At 43.1% G+C, this 18,767-nt stretch overlaps 1 protein-coding gene across 2 annotated transcripts in view; it reads right to left on the reverse strand.

Moving 5' to 3' along the window:
• Window positions 1-18,767, reverse strand: part of Ube4b (ubiquitination factor E4B) — a 132,964-nt gene that overhangs the window by 62,082 nt on the left and 52,115 nt on the right. For both annotated transcript variants that reach the window (XM_008831837.3, XM_029562872.1), the window contains exons 3-6: window positions 17,031-17,166; window positions 8,381-8,468; window positions 7,210-7,354; window positions 4,434-4,662 (exon numbers count right to left, since the gene is read on the reverse strand). In XM_008831837.3, coding sequence (XP_008830059.1) covers window positions 4,434-4,662; window positions 7,210-7,354; window positions 8,381-8,468; window positions 17,031-17,166 — 598 coding nt within the window. The remainder of the gene's footprint in view (window positions 1-4,433; window positions 4,663-7,209; window positions 7,355-8,380; window positions 8,469-17,030; window positions 17,167-18,767) is intronic.

Raw genomic sequence — 18,767 nt, forward strand, 5'->3', positions numbered from 1 at the left:
CAAAAAAGGGGTTATATAGGTTATGACTTTAAAAATTTTTTAAAAATATTTCATTATTTTTATTTTATGTGTATGAGTGTATTGCCTGCATGTATGTGAGTGCACCCATGTCATGCAATGCTGTGGAAGTCAGAAGAGGGCTTCGGATTCCCCTGGAACTGGAGTTAAGGATGGTTCGTAGCCGCCATGTGGGTGCTGGGAATTGAACCTTGGTCCTCTGCAAGAGCAGTCAGTGCTCCTAACAGCTGAGCCATCTCTCCAGCCCTGGTTATGACTTTATAAGTCTGAAATTCTAAAATACTGGAAGTGTTTAAGCCCTAAGAATATCTAAAAAAAAATTACAACATCTTTGTAAGAATATGGGAGCCATTTTCTGGTAACTACATCAGCAGTCCAATTTAATCAAGTAGTTATTTCACCTAACAGAAATGTAGCAGAATCTCTTGAAAACAACAAACATATTCCCAGGGATTAATTCATGCAGCACATCTGTGCAGACTGAACTGCATTTCATATGTACCAAGATTTGCTTCTTAAAGGACTCCAATGCAATTCCTTCCCATTTACCAAGATCTGTGTGTGTGTGTGTGTGTGTATGCGTGTGCGTGGTCAACCTTGGTGTTGTTCCTCAGGAGCTAGTCAATATCTGTGTTTTGAAAAATATTTTATTTATTATTATGTATATCAGTGTTTTGCCTGCATGTATCTAAGTGTACTACATGCATGCAATGTCTGTGGTAGCCAGAAGAGGGTGTATGATCCCCTGGAGCTGGAGTTATAGATGGCTGTGATGTGTGTGCTGGGAACCACGCCCAGGTCCTCTGGAAGAAGAGCCAGTGCTCTTAACTGCTGAGTCCTCTCTCCATCCTCAGTCCACCTTGTTTCTTGAGACAGGCTCACTCACTGGTGTGTGTGCATGTGAGCACAGGTACCCATAGAGGTATCTAATCCCCTGGAGCTGGAGTTATGGGCAGCTGTGAGTCAACTGACATGAGCGTTGGGAACTAAACTCTAATCCACTGCAAGGGGCATCCAGTGTTCTTAACCACTGAGCCATCTCTCCAGTTCCCAAGTCTTTTTCAAAATTTTTATTTTTATTTTACACGCCTGTATGAACACAGGTAAACTACATGCTTAATAACAATCACCCATAACTCCACTTCCAGGTGGATCTGAAGCCTACTTCTGGCCTCTACTGACATTGCAAACATGTGGTACACTTACACACATGTAAATCACTAATACACATTAAATAAATAAATGAATGAATAAATAAAAAGTGCATTGAGGGGACTAGAGAGATGCTCAGTGGTTAAGAACACTGGCTGCTCTTGTGGAAGACCTGGGTTCGATTCCCAGCAACTACCTGTCAGCTAATAATCATCTGTATCTCCAGTTCCAGGGAAATCCGATGTCTTCATCTGACTTCCACGGGCATTGCATGACATGGGTGTACTTATATACATATAGACAATATACTCATACACATAAAAATAAGTAAAATCTTTTTAAAAAGAATTACATTGGGGACTGGAGAGATGGCTCAGCAGTTAAGAACACTGAATGTTCTTGGAGAAGACCTGGGTTCAAATCCCAGCACACACATGGCTGCTAACAACTGTCCATAACTCCAGTTCCAGGGGATCCAAGAGCCTCTTCTGTCCTTTGCGGGCATTGCACAACATGGGTGCACTTACATACATGCAGGCAATATATGCATGCACATAAAATAAAAATAAAAATTTTTTTAAAAAAAGGAATTACATTGAACATTGCTCTAACAGATACAACATTTTTATCATGTATGTAAAGAGATTCCTAAGGATGCCTGCTATGTGAACTATAGTCACAGAACAGGATTCTAAAGACATTTTTCCCCTTTGGGGAAAATTTACTTGAGAAATGGCAATAAAATATTTAACCTAATACAAATATCAACCTTCCTGAATCAATATTCAACCCTGTGTCAACAACCCTCTCTCTCTTTATGAGCTGTCAAATTTAATGAAGTGTACCCAGCTCCTACTGCAGTCTCTATTTATAGCCTGGAGCTATTTTTGAACACTGTTGAGTATAAATACCAACTCTGTCCAGAAGAAACTTCAGTTTAAGAGTGAAACTGTTAAGACAATGAGTCAGAGGGTTAGAAACACAGGGCTACTGTATTTGGGGACTTGAAGTCACCTAGAACACCCTGCTTTTTTTAACTCGGTTTCAGGGGGACACTTGGTGACACCCTGAATCCTGTTTTAGCCTCTGAAACAAATGGGCTGCACTTCACTGAGACTCAGGAGGTGCTCAGGGAAGCCCAAGGTCAGAAGAAAAAGGAATGTCAGTTACACTGGCCGCTCCTCCAGATAGCCTAGGCTGAGCTCCTGCGCCTTTCCTGAACACCAGCCATCCATTCAATGAGACCAAGAACACTCCTGCAACAGATAAAGAGGCCCCTCATTCTCTACCTAAAGGCAGGTAAACTCAACACAGATAAACAGAGGCCCTCATTCGCTACCTAAAGGCAGGTGAACTCAATCATGAATGGCAGTTAATCTGTTTTCAGGTATTTGACAAATGATTAGAGATAAGTTTTCCTACCAACTTAATGGCAACTCTGTCCCATTATAAGCCCCTCCTGTTTAGTGCACTTGCCGGCGGGCAAGTTTGACTTTGGGCTGCTTGGATTCAAAGCAGAGTCCTCTTACTAAAGTTAGTTCCTACGCACCTAAAGCACATGCAAGGATAAGACTCCATTGTGCTGATACCTGGACCCAAACTGGACACAAGAAAAATCATCACCACCACCACCACCTTCATCATCACCATCATCATCATCATCTTCTTCATCTTCTTCATCACTACTGTCCCCAGAAAGTTCGAGGACGAGGAAGGAGAAAGGATTGTCGTACATACTACCACAACAGAAGCAAAAGAGGTCATCATGGAATAAAGGAGACAAGAAACGAGAAGATTTGGCAGCTGCTGTCGTTTTCAACAAATCTTAGGGTAAAAATTTTTCCATGAACATGCAGAAATCCAATTCCCTACATTACAGAAATACACAAGTGCATTTGAGAAAGGGGGCCACTGGAATCCTGGAACTCTGCTGCTGCTGCTTTTGAAGAGGCTGACATCACATAAAATCAAAGCTCAAGGCATCAAGGTGTGACGCAAGCTGCATCAGAGAGCAGACACAGGCTCAGTTTGGTCCAGGAGCTGCCTGTGTTTCAACAACCCTTGGCACAGTACAGGAAGTCAACAGGTCCTGTGAGCCCCAATTCTCAAACAGAACACTGACCACAGTCTCAGGAATGCATTTGAAATGAGAAATGGCATGTAACTAGATCACACAAATCGCAATTCTTTGTTTTTTGTTTAGACATCAGGAGGAGCCAAGATAAGGAGGGGAAGAAAGCAGCACAGCAGGGCAGCTACTTTCTCATGGGATTAAAGCTGGTAGAAGCATGGAGTCAGGACACATGCCTACCAAAGAGCTAGCCACACAGGTTAATAACCGGAAATAGCTCCCGAAATTCAACTGAGGTCAGTGTCACACAGCAATTCTGTCAAACCGTGTTAATGTTCTTTTCCTGCACTGCAAACACACACGCAGCTCTCCTGCAGATAAATACCTAGGAGAGATCCGCAGGGAGGAGGGACGTCTGCTGGGTGAGTCTGGTGGGAAGGCTGGGCCCCTGCTGCTGGGCCTCTGTCTGGAACTGCCAGTGGGGACTGCTTGGGGACTACTTGGCAGGGCGGGGAGGCTTGGGGAACTAGACAGAATGGACATGCCTGAGGACCGTGGGGTGTGGGAAGGCGAAGGCCCCCACGGGTGCGTGACAGTATAGGGCCGGTACCGAGGGGATGAGGGCTGGCTTCCGGTCATAGGACCAGTAGTGGCACTGTGAGGGCCAAAGGAAGTGGAAGGCACAGCCGAATGGCTGGCTGCACGCAAAGGTGATGCAAAAGATGGACTCAGGGCAGAGCTCCAGACGCTGGCAGAGGAGGCTGGACTAGTTTCATAGAGGCTGAATGAGTAGGAGGGTGGGGGGGAGAAAAATCAAAGAAGATCTTGAAATAACCAGAAATGGAAAATGTCAGGCTTTTAAAGGATAGTATAATTATATTACACATCTCTAAGAGCTTAAGTATAAGAGCATTTACAAATGACTAGACTAATTGCTATATTGATATGAAGGAGCCAATGACCCCCTTTCAAAGAACAGCCATGTGTTTCCAAAATTTAATCTACTATTAGCACAACTATGGAAAGTCAAGACATCTAATCAAGAAAAGATAACTGCACCTCCATCACTATCCCTCTCCTCTCATGACATGCACCGTAATGCCCATGGCACAGATCGACCCTGGGCAGAAACACTTCCTTCTCAGCAATGGCTGTTTCACACCCAGCGGGATGTGCAGAGCTTCAAACCAACCTGGACAAGGAGCTGGCACTGAAGGAGCCCAGGCCGCAGAACATGGGGCTTGTTCCGGGATTGGAGCCAGTGTTCAGCATGAGATTTCTGTCTGGTGACCGAGCTGCCGTGGCAATGGGCTGTGATGTGGCTGTCAGACTGGCAAATGGATTTTCATCACGTGTCTGAGTAGACATCATCAGCACTTCCATTAAAATCTGGCCAATGAGATCCTTAAAATCAGAGAACACTGTTGGGAAGGCAAAATAAAAAAACAGGTTACTCATGGTTCTTCCTCTATGCAGTGATTCAGTAAGACAAATGGAATCAGAGTCTATGTGGATCCTAGATGGGATTCTCAGCAGCGAAAGGTCATTAGCTGGAATCCTGCTAAAATCTAAAAAGTGCCTGGTGTTTTGTCCATAGTGATTTCTTATTTGTGTGTGTGTGTGTGTGTGTGTGTGTGTGTGTGTGTGTGCGTGCACACGCATTTGTGCAAGCTCAAGGGGAACATTCAGGAGTCAGTCTGCTCCCTCCACCATGTGGGTTCCAGAGACTGAACTCAGGTCTTCCATCAGGATCAGGGACTGCACCTTCACTGAGCCACCTCACTGGCTCAGTCCCTAGCAATTTCTAAGTTTGGGTAAATGCACCATAATTATATAAAATGTTAAATTAAGGAAAACTGTGCTTTCTTTGAAACTTTTCTGTAAATCTAAAACTATACCAAACTTAAATTTTATTTAAACAAAGTTTGAGCACAATCAGACTTACTGCTAATACACATTAACTGCCTACTAGAGTTGAGGCTACTATCCCACAGCAGATGTACCTGGGTTACTATTTCTCAGTTAGTGATCACTTTACTATTAAAAAAAACTATTGGGGCTGGAGAGATGGCTCAGTGGTTAAGAGCACTGACTGCTCTTGCAGAGGACCCGAGTTCGATTCCCAGCTCCCACATGGTGGTTACAAACCGTCCTTAACTCCAGTTCCAAGGGAATCCGAAGCCCTCTTCTGACCTCCGCGGCATTGCATGACACGAGTGCACTCACATACATGCAGGCAACACACTCATACACATAAAATAAAAATAATAAAATACTAAAAAACAAAAACAAAAAACCATTAAACCCAAGGTTCAGAAGATCTTATGGGGTTCAATACTGAGTCCCCATCTGGCTTTCTGGCTGAGATTACACAGCCTGGCTTTGCCTTTATTCTCTGCAGCTCCCCATTGGTTTTTTTATTGGTCTTTAGATACAATTTGAACACCATGAACAAAAGTTCTAAACCATGTAAATTTTACTTGGTTAGATCATTTTTAAAATGACTGTTGATATGTACCAAAAATCACAAGAATCTTAAGACTCAGAGCAAGAATAACATGTGGCAAGGCATTAAAACAAAGGTTGCCAAGCTCACCGCCACAGCCAGATTAGTTACTAAGAAGATGCTAAAACCAGAGGCCTACCCATTTCCTTCCAGAAGACGGGCAACACACTCTAAGGATTGGGGATGTACACCAGTGAGCAAAACAGACAAATTCTCATTACGGTGGTCCTGTTACATCCCAGTGATAGGGAAAATAAAAACCAACTGCAAGTAGCATCAACATGAAACAAGCAAAAACCAAAACCCCTCTAGCATAGCTCCCAACCTCTACTGCAATGATTAACTTAAGTAAAATGCCACAGTGCCCCATAAAGCTGTCTCTTGGCAAAATACTCTATTATTTTAAGTACAGTTCAGCACAGCTAACCTCTTAAAATAGAATCCTGGGAACACAGCAAATATATACTATTTTGCTCAGCAATTTAATAAAAAAAATCACTCCACTGCCTACACATCTCCTGGTAAACATTCAGAACAGATCTAGAAAGATATCAACTGTAAGAAGACAGAGTTGAGGTGCTTGTGCTGCAAATCAATGGGGTCAACAATTCTGAGAGTCCCTGGGGTCCACCCACCATACTTGTCCTTTATAGAAGGTTGATGTCCTCTCAAAGTTTCTACCACAAAGGGAAAAACTTCAACCCTGAGATAGTGGAACCATGAACTTATCTCCATAGTTTTCTTTTTGTAGAAATCATTAAAGTAAAAAACACTTATGGGGCTAGAGAGATGGTTCGGCAGTAAGAGGGTTTTGCTGCTCTTGCAGTGGACCAGAATTTGTGCCCAGCACCCACGTTAGCTGGCTTATACCTGCCTGAACTCCGGCTCCACGAGATCCAACACTCTTCTGACCTCCATAGGCACTGGCACACACGTGACATACATACACACACACACAAATAAAAATTTTTTTCCCATTATCTTTTTTGAGACAGGGCCCCCATAGCCCGACCTGGCTTTGATCCCACAAGATCCCCCTGCCCCTGCCCCTGCCTCTGTCTAAGAGTGCTGGGATTATAGGTGTGCTCCACCAAGCCCAGCCTAATAAATATTTTTTAAAAAAGAATTTACTAGCCAGGTGTGGTAGTGTACATCCTTAATCTTTAATTCTAGGAGACTGGTGTAGGCTGATCTCTGTGAGATCAAGGTCAGCCTGGTCTACATAGTGAGTTCCAGACCAGTTGGGGCTTCAGAAAGACCCAATCTCAAAAAAATAAAAAATAAAAAAAATTACTTATTAATAAGATGAATGGAAAGTGAAGAACGTGAGCACACACAGTGACCCCACCAAGAAGCATCCTCCAACCCTAAGTGTACCCCAAAGCAGACAGAGAAGCACAAGGCTCTCAGGTCTTCCTTCTCCAAAGTGTTCTGAAAAAGATTATGGTAGAGAGAGTCCCACCTTCTTTAGGGTTCTGTTTAAACTGCGCGGAAAGAGAAGAGAGAAAGATGACATCTCTGTCCCGATCCTTCCAGGAGACTCGGAAGATCTTACAGACCAGCTGTAAAGCCTGCTCTTCAGACACTTCAGGGCCCGAAGAAGGCTCCTAGTGGGGAAGATGAGAATTAATCAACTCCCGGAGACATGAATTAGACACTTGGTTCAAATTTAATTCATTTATTAAGGAGGACATTTTTTAAACACATAAAACCATTCACCTACTGATCAAGAGAAATCCAAATCTACGGTGATGACGTCAACATTACAAAATTTAAGTTTCATGACCTACACAGGACACAGATACATCCTATATCTACTTACTGTCTGTGAACTCTAAAGAATGAGCTTAATTGATTCTAGGTACAGAATCAATTCTCCTTCAAAGGTTTTCCTAAACTTAAACATTTTTCATTATATTTCACTACAGATGAACTATCATATGAGAGAACTTTGGAAACACTAAAGAATTAATGAACAACAGTACTGCACCACTAAGATGCTGTGGGCCAACTTCTAAGAACTGTTAACAGGTTACCTCTATTAGCTTTCTGAAGGGAAAAGCAAGGTGGATTACTTAAACCATGGAGGACACCAAAAAAATCAAAGCAAAAAAAAAAAAATTAAGTATAGGAAACAAATCTTGTATGAAAATAGAAAGACCTCAAAAGTTTTTACTTCTGGATTTTATACATTCTTGCTTCAGTTATCTCAGGATATGGCCAAAGATACAATGAGCAACCACTTTAACAAAGACCCCCCCCAAATAAAAACTGTAGCTAGCTCAAAGCAAATTACAAAATAAGTTTACTGACTAAAAATAAGGACCTGAGCCAAGTAGAGGGATGGCATTACACTGCCACTAAGAAGAGAGACAGAACTGGGAATGACAGCACACCTGTGATCATAGTACATGGGAGCTGAGCCCAGTTCCACACCAGTGTGGCCTATGTAATGAGAACCTGGGGGGGGGGGGGGGGGGGGAGGCTGAACCATTCTTCTTCAAAAGAAAGAGACCATACCTACATAGAGCCTCTGAGCAGGTGCACAGCAAACAGACTCTACAGCTGCAAGCATGGCAGTGTTGGTGTTACCTGCACCGAGGAGCAAAGCAAGGGCTTTGTCCCTTACCAACCTTGTCACTCAGGCTCCGTTTTTCTCTTCGGTCATTTTCATCCACTTCCATGTTTTCAATTCCTGAATCCACATCCACCTGGGACATGCTTTAAGTAGAAAAGACAAGGAAGTCTTTCATCTGGATTTGGGGTTTATTTCGGTCTTTTTAAGACAGGGTCTCCCTGTAGCCCCAGCTGTCCTGGAACTATGTGGACCAGGCTGGCCTCGATCTCACAGAGATCCACCTGCCTCTGCTTCCCAAGTGCTGGGATTAAAGGTATGTGCCACCACACCCAGCTACTCTTTCATCTTTTATAAAACTCCTAGTGTCAAAACTATGACAAATTTTAAAATATCAATAAACACACATCAGGAAAGCAAAATAACAAGGGTTCATCTTCTCAACTGGGCATGATGGTGCACGCCTTTGATCCCAGCACTCTGAAGACAAAGGCAGGTGGATCTCTGTGTGTTCAAGGCCAGCCTGGTCATAGTGAATCATGGCTATAGGGAGACCCTGTCTCAAAAAGGCCAAAAAAAAAAAAAAAAAAAAAAAAAAAGTCCTGTATGTCATACACGCTGAAAACATTTTTCCCGAAGTTTCATTTATTTCCTTGGGCTTACTTTCAAAAACTAAAAAATCCATAGAACAGATTCTCTGGCCACGTTTTTACACAACACAATTCAACCAGAGCTTAATTACAAACACTGGCTAAGCATGTATTTTTTTAAAATATTTTCTTTATTATTTTTTATTTTGTGTGTATGAGTATATTGCCTGCATGTATGTGAGGGCACCCGTGTCATGCAATGCCACAGAGGTCAGAAGGCGGCTTTGGATTCCCCTGGAACTGGAGTTAAGGACGGTTCGTTGCCACCATGTGGGTGCTGGGAATCGAACCTGGGTCCTCTGCAGTCAGTGCTCTTAACCGCTGAGCCATCTCTCCAGCCCCAGCATGTATTATTTTCATCCCACAATGAATAAATGTCCAGTCCCATTTATTGAAACAGCCATCATCTTTACATTGGTAAGGATTCTGCTGTGTCAGAATCCATACTCATTTCCATAAATAAGTGGGAACTGGGGTACTCGTTTCTGTTCCGCTAGACCATCTGTCCTCAGACCCGGCACCACTCTGCCTCTGCAACTCAGCTTCACAGCAGATCTCATTCAGAAGTGGCCTGGCTATCCCCAGCCCTTCCTTTTCCTACACAGACTTAAGATTCAGCTTGACTAGTTCATTAAAATCCCGTCAGGATTCTGGCTAAGTGTCATGAACTGTGAGGATAATGAGAGAATTGATGTTCTTGCATCCTTGTGTCCAAGTTCTTCAGAGGCTTCCAGCTGACCCTTCCCATCTCCACAGAGGGTCTGTGCTTCCTTGCTCCACTCATTCCTCGGTGCCAGAGTTTTCGGTGAAACTGTTTTATTTTGTTGGTTCATGATATAGTTACCTTAAATACACAGCTCCTGTTAAAGGAACATGCTTATTGTATACACGGTAAAGATAAGCAATCTTGGCCAGGAGCGGTGGGGCACACCTTTAGTCCTAGATCTCAAGAGGCAAAGGCACACAGATCTCTGTGAGTTCAAGGCCAGTCTGGTCTAGAGAATGCCATGTCAGCCAGGGCTACACAGTGAAACCTTGTCTGAAAAAAACAAAAATCACAAACAACCTGCAAACATAACTGCTCCTTCCATGGCAAGCAGGACTCACAATGCTGATCCAAAGCAGACATAGCTGGTATCCTTGTTCTAACTCCTGACTGTGACCATTCTGATCACCAAACGTGAGAGTTGCTGTAATCATTTGGCAGCTGTCCTCTACATTAGTCAGACTAAGACAGCCTGTGCTGACAACATGCATGGTCTGGAACACTTAGAGGCTTAACACTAAAAGGGGTTGTGTTTTAATTTTTGCTTCTCTATTGTTGTGATAAACACTATGACCAAAACAATGTTGGGAAGGAAAAAGTCTATTTGACTCATACCCAGGTCACAGTTCATCACTGAGGGAAGCCAGGGCAGGACCCTGGAGGCAGGAGCTGAAGCACAGACATGAAGGAACACTGCTTACTGACGTGCTCCTCTGGCCTGTGCTCAGCTTGCTTTCTTATATAATCCAGGACCACCTGAGTTGTATCCCACAGTGGGCTGGGCCCTGTCACGTCTCTCAATAATCAAGAGACTGCCTCAGACATGTCCCCAGGCCAGCTTGATGGAGGAAATTCCCCAACTGAGATTCCTTTTTCCCAGATGTGCAAAGCTCACAACTGAAGCTACCAGATGGGTTGTGTTTTGCTTACGCAAAGTCTGAAGACAGTGAAGCATCCTCCCTCCATTGTTTAAATCTAAACTGTCTGCAATAGGCAGCCTCCAAAGTGACTGGAGCAAGAGGAGAGTGGGATGGAGAAGGAACACCAGCTTAACTGCATCTGCCTAAAAGTCACACTCTACTCCTGTTCACAGTCAAGTGGACAGAACTAGTAACTTGGCCCTGACCTATGAACAAAGGAGACTAGGAAAGGACAAGGAGCTTGTGGAATATTTGGAGAAATCTGTCTTTACCACATTGTTCTTTTTTTCTGTGGCTCTGCAGCTTCAACCCAGGTCAGTTTATAGATGCTCTCTTCTGTCCTTCGTTTGTGAAGACTGTTAGCATGAATCAGTGGGATTCTTTAGCAGGTTTGTGTGTGCATGAGGGTGTACAGCTATGTGCAGGTGCATGCACGTGTGCATGCACATGGAGGCCAGAGTTCAATTCAACTCAGATGTCATTCCTCTGGAATCTTCCACTCTTGTGTTGTTGGTTTTTTTTTTTCCCTTTCTTTTCTTTCCCACCCTTCTTTTTGGGTCAGGGTGTCTCACTGTCTGGAATCTGCTGAGTAGGCTGGCTAGTAAGTGCCAGGGACTGGCCTGTCTCTGCTTCCTAGAGCTGAGATTACAAGCACACACACCATACCTGACTCTGTGTGTGTGTTGGGTTGCATGTATCTAAGGGTACCACATGCATGCAGTAACCATGGAGGCAAGAAGAAGGTATGGGACACCCTGGAACTGGAGTTAAGAACAGTTCTTAGCTGCTATGTGGGTGCTGGAAACTGAACCTAGATCCTCTGCACAAGGAGCCAAAGCTCTTAACTAAGCCACCTCTCCAGCCCCCCATATTATATTTTTTAGGTAAATGTATAGAAATGTACAGATATATCTAGCTGAGTGAACTTCAATGGGACAAACATAAGAAAACCAGCACCCTACCAGGACATAGCAGCACCCCCAGCACACACATCGACTGACCTACAATCCTGCCTCTAACTGCACAGGTTATCTTAGCCTTAACATGTTGTTAGTATACTAATTTTTCTTCAAATATTTATGAGTATAATTACCATGTCATTAATTTTGTCCTATATTATTCTTGTCTGGTTTTCATCTTAAATTATTATTAGTCTCACAAATTGAGTTCAAATGGTCTGCATATTTTTAATTATTTAGAAAAAGTTACATAAAATTTAAATGGGGCTTAGCGTGGTTGTGCATGCCTTTAATCCCAGCACTCAGGAGGCAAAGGCAGGTGGATCTCTGTAAGTTCAAGGCCACCCTGGTCTAAAGGGTGAGTTCCAGGCAAGCTGGGGCTACAGGGAGACCCTATCTCAAAAAGACCAAAAAAAAAAAAAAAAAAAAAAAAAAATCAAAAAAAAGGTAGAACCACCTAAAATTATAAGCAGAGAATGTGGCTGGAGAGATGCTCAGTGGTTAAAAGCATTGGCTACTCTTGTAGAGGACCCACATTCAGTTCCCAGCATCTACATGGCAGCTAACAACCAGCCATAACTCCAATTCCAGGGGATCTGACACCCTCTTCTGACCTCTGTGGGCACTGCATGACATGGGTGCACTTACATACATGCAGGCAATACACTCACTCACACACATAAATAAAAATAAATAATAATTAATTAATTAATTAAAGATTTAAAAACAAGCAGAGCAGTAAAATTTCCTTTTTAAAACACTAACTTAAGCTCATGGGTTTATTTGGGTTCTCTGTTCCTGAGCCAACGCTGCAGGGAATTATGATTTCCTAGAAATCTGATTTTCCAAGATTCCAAATTCATACGTACTGTATGTATTTACATATTACATGGACTTCTCTTCTTCGATAACAAACACTACCATCTATTCTGTAGACTTTGTTCTGTATGTCTGAGATTCTCATGAACAAGAGACTTTTCTAGTACTCCTACCGCAGAACTTACATCCTAGAGGGAGGAAAATACTAAGCTATAAACATAATAATCAAAGTGTACGGTATCTTCAATGCAGTTAGGGCAAAGGGCAACTAGAGTTCAGGGTAGCAAGGGGCAGGAAAGGACATGGAAGAGGCCAGTGAGGACAGATAAGAACAAAACATCATGACAGACACTCATGAGAATGTCACAATAAAACCCGTTACTCTGTATGCTACTTTTAAAATAACATTTTTAAAAAGCACAGGGACTGGCAAGTTATCTTGGTGAGTAAAATCACCTTGCCAAGTTTGAAAACCTGAGTTCCACCCCAAGGATCCACATGTTGGAAGAAGAAAACTGACTCCTGTTAAGTCTCCACACAATATTCCAGCACCCCCAATAAATAAATAAAAATGTGTTTTAGAAAATGGAAATATCTACTTTGAGGATTTATAATTTTGCCAAGTTGTCCTTTAAAAAAAATTCATTATTATTTTATGTATATGAGTGTCATATGAAAGTATATGGAATGGTTGTTATCCACCATGTGGGTGCTGGGAATTAAACCTGAGTCCTCTGCAAGAGGAGACAGTGCTCTTAACCACTGAGCCATCTCTCTAGCCCCAAGCTGTCAGGTTTTATTTTGTTTTTCTTTTTTGCTTTTGGGCTCACTTATAAAATAAGAAAATCAGAGGCAAGCATGGTGGTGCACACCTCTAATCCCAGCACTGGAAGGTAGAGGCAGGCAGACCTTGGTGAGTTCAAGGCCAGCCTGGTCTGCATAGTGAGTTCCAGGTCAGCTTTCAGCAGAGTGGATTCTTCACACTCTTCTGTTTTTCTTTGTTGTGGGGAACTGAACAAGAAGCAGTGAGCATGCCAGGCAAGGGCCTACTACATCCCCAGCTCTAGACAAGTTTTTGAATTTTTTTTTTTTTTTTTTTTGGTTTTTTTGAAAAAGGTTCTCCCTTTACCCCCAGCTGTCCTGGAACTCACTGTGTAGACAAGGCTGGCTTTGAACTCACAGAGATCGCCTGCCTCTGCCTCCCAAGTGCTGGGATTAAAGGCGTGTGCCACCACGCCTGGCTCAGTTTTTGAATTTTTTACACTACTCAACTATGTTACTTAAGACCGCTTTCATGTAAGTATATAATACACACTGAGCACCTTCCCCACTGCCCTCCCCTTTCATGGCCCTCTTTACTCACTAGGTAGTTTACTTCTACGTCTGTACAGATGTCACCTGCACATACATGATTTTATGTACCTATACAGGTAATCTAGAACCTCAAAATTAGAGGAAAAGTGATTTCTTTCAAAACATTTATTTATTGTGTGGTGTATACATGTGCGTGCATGGGAACATGTGCCCGTGAGTGCATGTGTGGAGGCCAAAAGTCAAGGTTGAGTGTCCTCCTCTATAGCTCTCCACCTTATTTTCTGAGGCAGGGTCTCTCACTGAATATGGGGCTCATTCTTTTGGTCAGTGAGCCTGTGGGGAGTAGTGGTCTTGGCTCGCCCAGCACTGGGATTACAGATGCATGCCACAGCACCAGCACATGGGTGCTGGGGATCTGAACTCTGGTCTTCATTTGAACAGAGCACTTTTACTCATTGAGCCATTTCCTGGGCCTAGTATTTGTCTTTCTGAGGCCGACTTAATTCACCTAATATGATTATCTCCAGTTACATCCACTGGTTTTGTTTTGTTTTGTTTTGTTTGGTCTTTTTAAGACAGGGTCTCCCTGTAGCCCCAGTTGTCCTGAAACTCACTATGTAGACCAGGATGGCCTTGAACTCACAGAGATCCACCTGCCTCTACCTCCCAGGCTGCTGGGATTAAAGGCATGCGCCACCACACGCGGCAACACCCATCCACTGTTTTTATTTTTTTGTCTTTTTGAGATAGGGTCTCCCTGTAGCCCCAGCTGTCCTAGAACTCACCCTTCAGACCAGGCTGGCCTTGAACTCACAGAGATGCCTGTCTCGGCCTCCCGAGTGCTGGGATTAAAGGCGTGCACCACCACGCCCAGCCACATCCACTGTTTTTAAAGGACACAAAATTGATTATGAAGGAGCTCCTTGATAAACAACCCATGAGCTCAAAGAAGAGAAGGCGTTTCCATGCACGTGTCTAGGAACAGGCACTCTAGGAAAAGTTTACCTCCCAATACTCATTTGTCACTGTGACCCTGTCACCTCTCCTTTTCCTTTTCGTACTATTTTTGAGTGCAAGTGTACACATGCCATGGCACACGTATGGAGGTCAGGGGGTAATTACGTGGAGTCGGTTCACTCCTACTTTCCTGTGGGCTCTGGGGATTGAACAGGGGTCACTAGGCCTGAAAGGTAGGGGCTTTACCCACTGAGCCAATTCGCTGATCTTCTTTTCTCTTTCTGAGACAAGGTCTTCCTAAATAGCCCAGTATGGCCTAGAATTCCCTATGTAGTCGAGGATAGTCCCCACACTCAAGATCCTCCTGCCTTGGTCTTCCATATGCTGGGATCATCTGTGTGCAACACCATACCTGGCTCCTTTGCTCATTTTTAGTTTTTTATTGCTTTTTGCACTTCTACAGATTGAACCAAGGGTTTATGCAGGCTAGACACTCTATCACTGAGCTTTGGCCTCATCCCTACTCACTTTGAATTTTCCTCTAAGAATTAACTGTAGTAGATATTTTGATGAGTAGAGTTTCTTACTGCTCTTTCCTATTTTTTGAGACAGGGTCACGCATATAGCCTAGGCTTGCCTCAAACTCAGGAACCCACTGCCTTAGCCTCCAACAGCCTGGGATTACAGAGGTGCACCCTATGGTTTGCTCTAATTCTAGACACTTTCACATTTCTACGGCTTCTTCCTTGATAGGTATTCAAGTTTTTCAAAGGTATTAAGGTTTAATTAAAGTTCTATATTAATATACAATTAATATACAAATCAGAAAACACAAGCCATAAATTTCTGCCTCCTCTAACTTTCTGACTGATGAGTGTTACTGAGCAATGTGTATTCTCAAACTACACTGTAAAGATCTATGTTTTCAATTATAACAGCTCACTGGCTGTGCTGCTTACCTGTGCTTGTTCTCTCATGGCTAAGAGACATGCTTAAAATCTTCGACTATGATTTATATATATACACATACACACACACACACACATACATATGTATGTATATGAATGACAGTTTCTTCCTAACAGCTCTATCCATATTTGCTTTATTACATGCTGATCTTCTATCACTAAGTGTACACTTTTAGAGCTGTTAGACTGCACTGGTAAACTAAACACCAAGCCAGAATACTTACTCTTTACACATAGTACTATCCCTCATACACATGGTTTTCACTTACCTGTTTCAAGCCAACACTATTAAATGAGAACTTCCAGAAATAAGCAATTCCAAAGTTTGAAACTGCATGCTATTCTGAATAGCATGGTAAGACTGTGTGCCTCACTCATTCTGCCCAGGCCATGAGCCATCCCTGTCTGGCTTTTCCACATGGTATTTGCTACCTGCTCATTGGTCACTTGCTTGCTTACAAACAGATGGCTGAGGTGGTGCCATACTTCAAGTAACTCTGACTTTACACAGCAGTGACCGTCCCCACCAAGGAGAGGTGACACTAAAGAAACACAAGGGCATAGAGCATGGTACCACATGGCAATGTGGCAGAGCGCATAGGAAAAACTATGTATCCCTGATTTTAGGTGTTTTCTGAGGGGAAGAGAGATGACTATACAGGATTTCGATCCTTTTGCTAGTTACTCTGAGAATTCTAGCACACACTGTAAACTCAAGGGATCTTTGGCTTTCTCCCAAGCAATGTAAGATTCTGAGGGGAACCGGTGCCTCTGCAAGAGCAGCAAGTGCTCTTAACTGCTGAGCTATCTCTACAGCCCCACATCTGACCTTTGTGACTCTGGTCATCCACTGCTGTTTCACACACAGGTATTATTGTTTACATGGTGGGATTTATTCACATGTATGACATGTCTGTTATTTTTCCTAATTGTATCTCATATTTTAGTCTTTAGGTCTTTATTTTTTTCATATTTTACATTTCATAAATGACATCTGGAGGAGCAGCACATGCCCTCAACTGCTGAGCCATCTCTCCAGCCCACAAAAGACATCTGGCTCCAACAAATACATAAAGAGCAGTAGAAAAACCTTTCAAGAATGCAATCTTGCCAGGCATGGTAGCTCAAGCCTTTAATCCCAGCACTTGGGAGGCAAAGGCAGGCAGATCTCTGTGAGTTCGAGGCCAGCCTGGTCTACACAGGTGAGTTTTAGGGCAGCTGGGGCTACAGAGAGACCCTGTCTCAAAAAGGCGAAAAAAAGAGAATGAAATCTGGCTTTAACGTGACCAGGCCTGGTATGGGTTTCAGACTAATGCACCAGAGACTACAAGAAGTAAATGCTGGCTCCGGGTTACCTTTTCTCACAAGAGACACCATCGATGTCCATGCTCTGGGAACGTGACAGGGACTGAGACTGTGTCTCAAGGCTATTAGAAGGTGAGCTGCTAAGGGAACTGACTCCTTCACTGCTCTGGCTCCGATGGGCGACTCCTGGACAGGAAAAGCAAGAGAGACAAAGGTACATATGAAATGATATAAGCGCCAAGTAGAAAGTTAACAGTAACACACAATCCACACCAATGCCCTCATAATACTTGGCAATAAAGGAAGCCCTGTCAGATGAACCCCAGAAGCATCCTGAAGAAATCACAATTAACACCAGGCATCATACAAGGTCATGAATGGACCTATACAGGAAGCCCGAAATTGGTTCGTCACCTTTCCTTCACCAATCCAAACTGTAGCTCCTGCACAAAAATCAGTCTTCACGACAGTACCGAAAACTTCTTGTAATTCAAACTGTTTTTAGTATATTTCATTTATTGTGTTTGTGTATGTATGTGGGGGGGGGTGCACTGTGCCATGATGTGTGTGTAGATCAGACCAAACTTGTGGGAGTTGGTTCCCTTCTTCCACCACATGATTCTCAAGGGATGGAACTCAGATCGTGAAGCCTGGAGGCAAATGCCTTTACCTGCTGAGCCATCTCCCCAGCATAACAATACAGAAGAATATTTTTAATGAACTGAAAATAAAACTCATTAATGAACAGGCAGACACATAAAAAGTCTAAGATAGCACGTTAATGGCAGAACCCATCAGATGCTGTGGGTTAAGGCGCTTGCCGCAAGTCTTTCAACCTTACTTTGAAACCTTACTTATGTTTAAAATTTTCACACACACTGAAAATCCAGATTGGCTTTACTTCACATCTTCCCATGTAGATCCATATATTTACTGTGAATATCTCAAATTTTTTCAACTTTATGCATGAGTATATTATCTTCATGTATGTAAGTGCACTCATGTTGTGCAATGCCCACAGGGGTCAGAAGAGGGTGCCAAACTTCCTGGAACTGGAGTTATGGACGGTTGTCAGCCGCCATGTGGGTGCTAGGAACCAAACTCAAGTCCTCTACTAGAGCAGCCAGTGGTCTTAACCGCTAAGCCATCTCTCCAGCCCCTGAATATCCTGACGAAACTAAAGAACTGATACTGTTCGAGCTCTCAGAGTTTACAGTGTCATGACTCTCATTAGTGGGAACAGATGATTTCAGAATACTTCCTCATCAATGCCTTTAAAACTACTTTTTCTGGGCGTGGTGGCACACGCCTGTAGTCCCAGCACTTGGGAGGCAGAGGCAGGCGGATCTCTGTGAGTTCAAGGCCAGCCTGGTCTACATAGTGAGTTCCAGGCCAGCTGGGGCTACAGGGAGACCCTGTGTCAAAAAAGACCGAAAAAAAAAAAAAAACATACATTTTCCACAAAACTTTAACACTTATTTCAACTCTATCACTACTGCTTTACAAAAAACAGTAGAAAGGCTGTTCAGTCAAACCATTTATAGCTAACTTATGTATATTTGTTTAAAAAAGAAAAATAGGGCTGGAGAGATGGCTCAGTGGTTAAGAGCACTAACTGCTCTTGCAGAGGACCCGGGTTCGATTCCCAGCACCCACATGGTGGCTACAAACTCTCCTTAACTCCAGTTCCAGGGGAATCCAAAACCCTCTTGGTACCTTTGAGGCATTGCATGACACAGGTGCACTCATATACATGCAGACAATGCACTCATACACATAAAATAAAA

The sequence above is a fragment of the Nannospalax galili genome, unplaced genomic scaffold (genome assembly GCF_000622305.1).
Source record: "Nannospalax galili isolate Female #2095 unplaced genomic scaffold, S.galili_v1.0 scaffold870, whole genome shotgun sequence".
Classification (NCBI taxonomy): Eukaryota; Metazoa; Chordata; class Mammalia; order Rodentia; family Spalacidae; genus Nannospalax; species Nannospalax galili.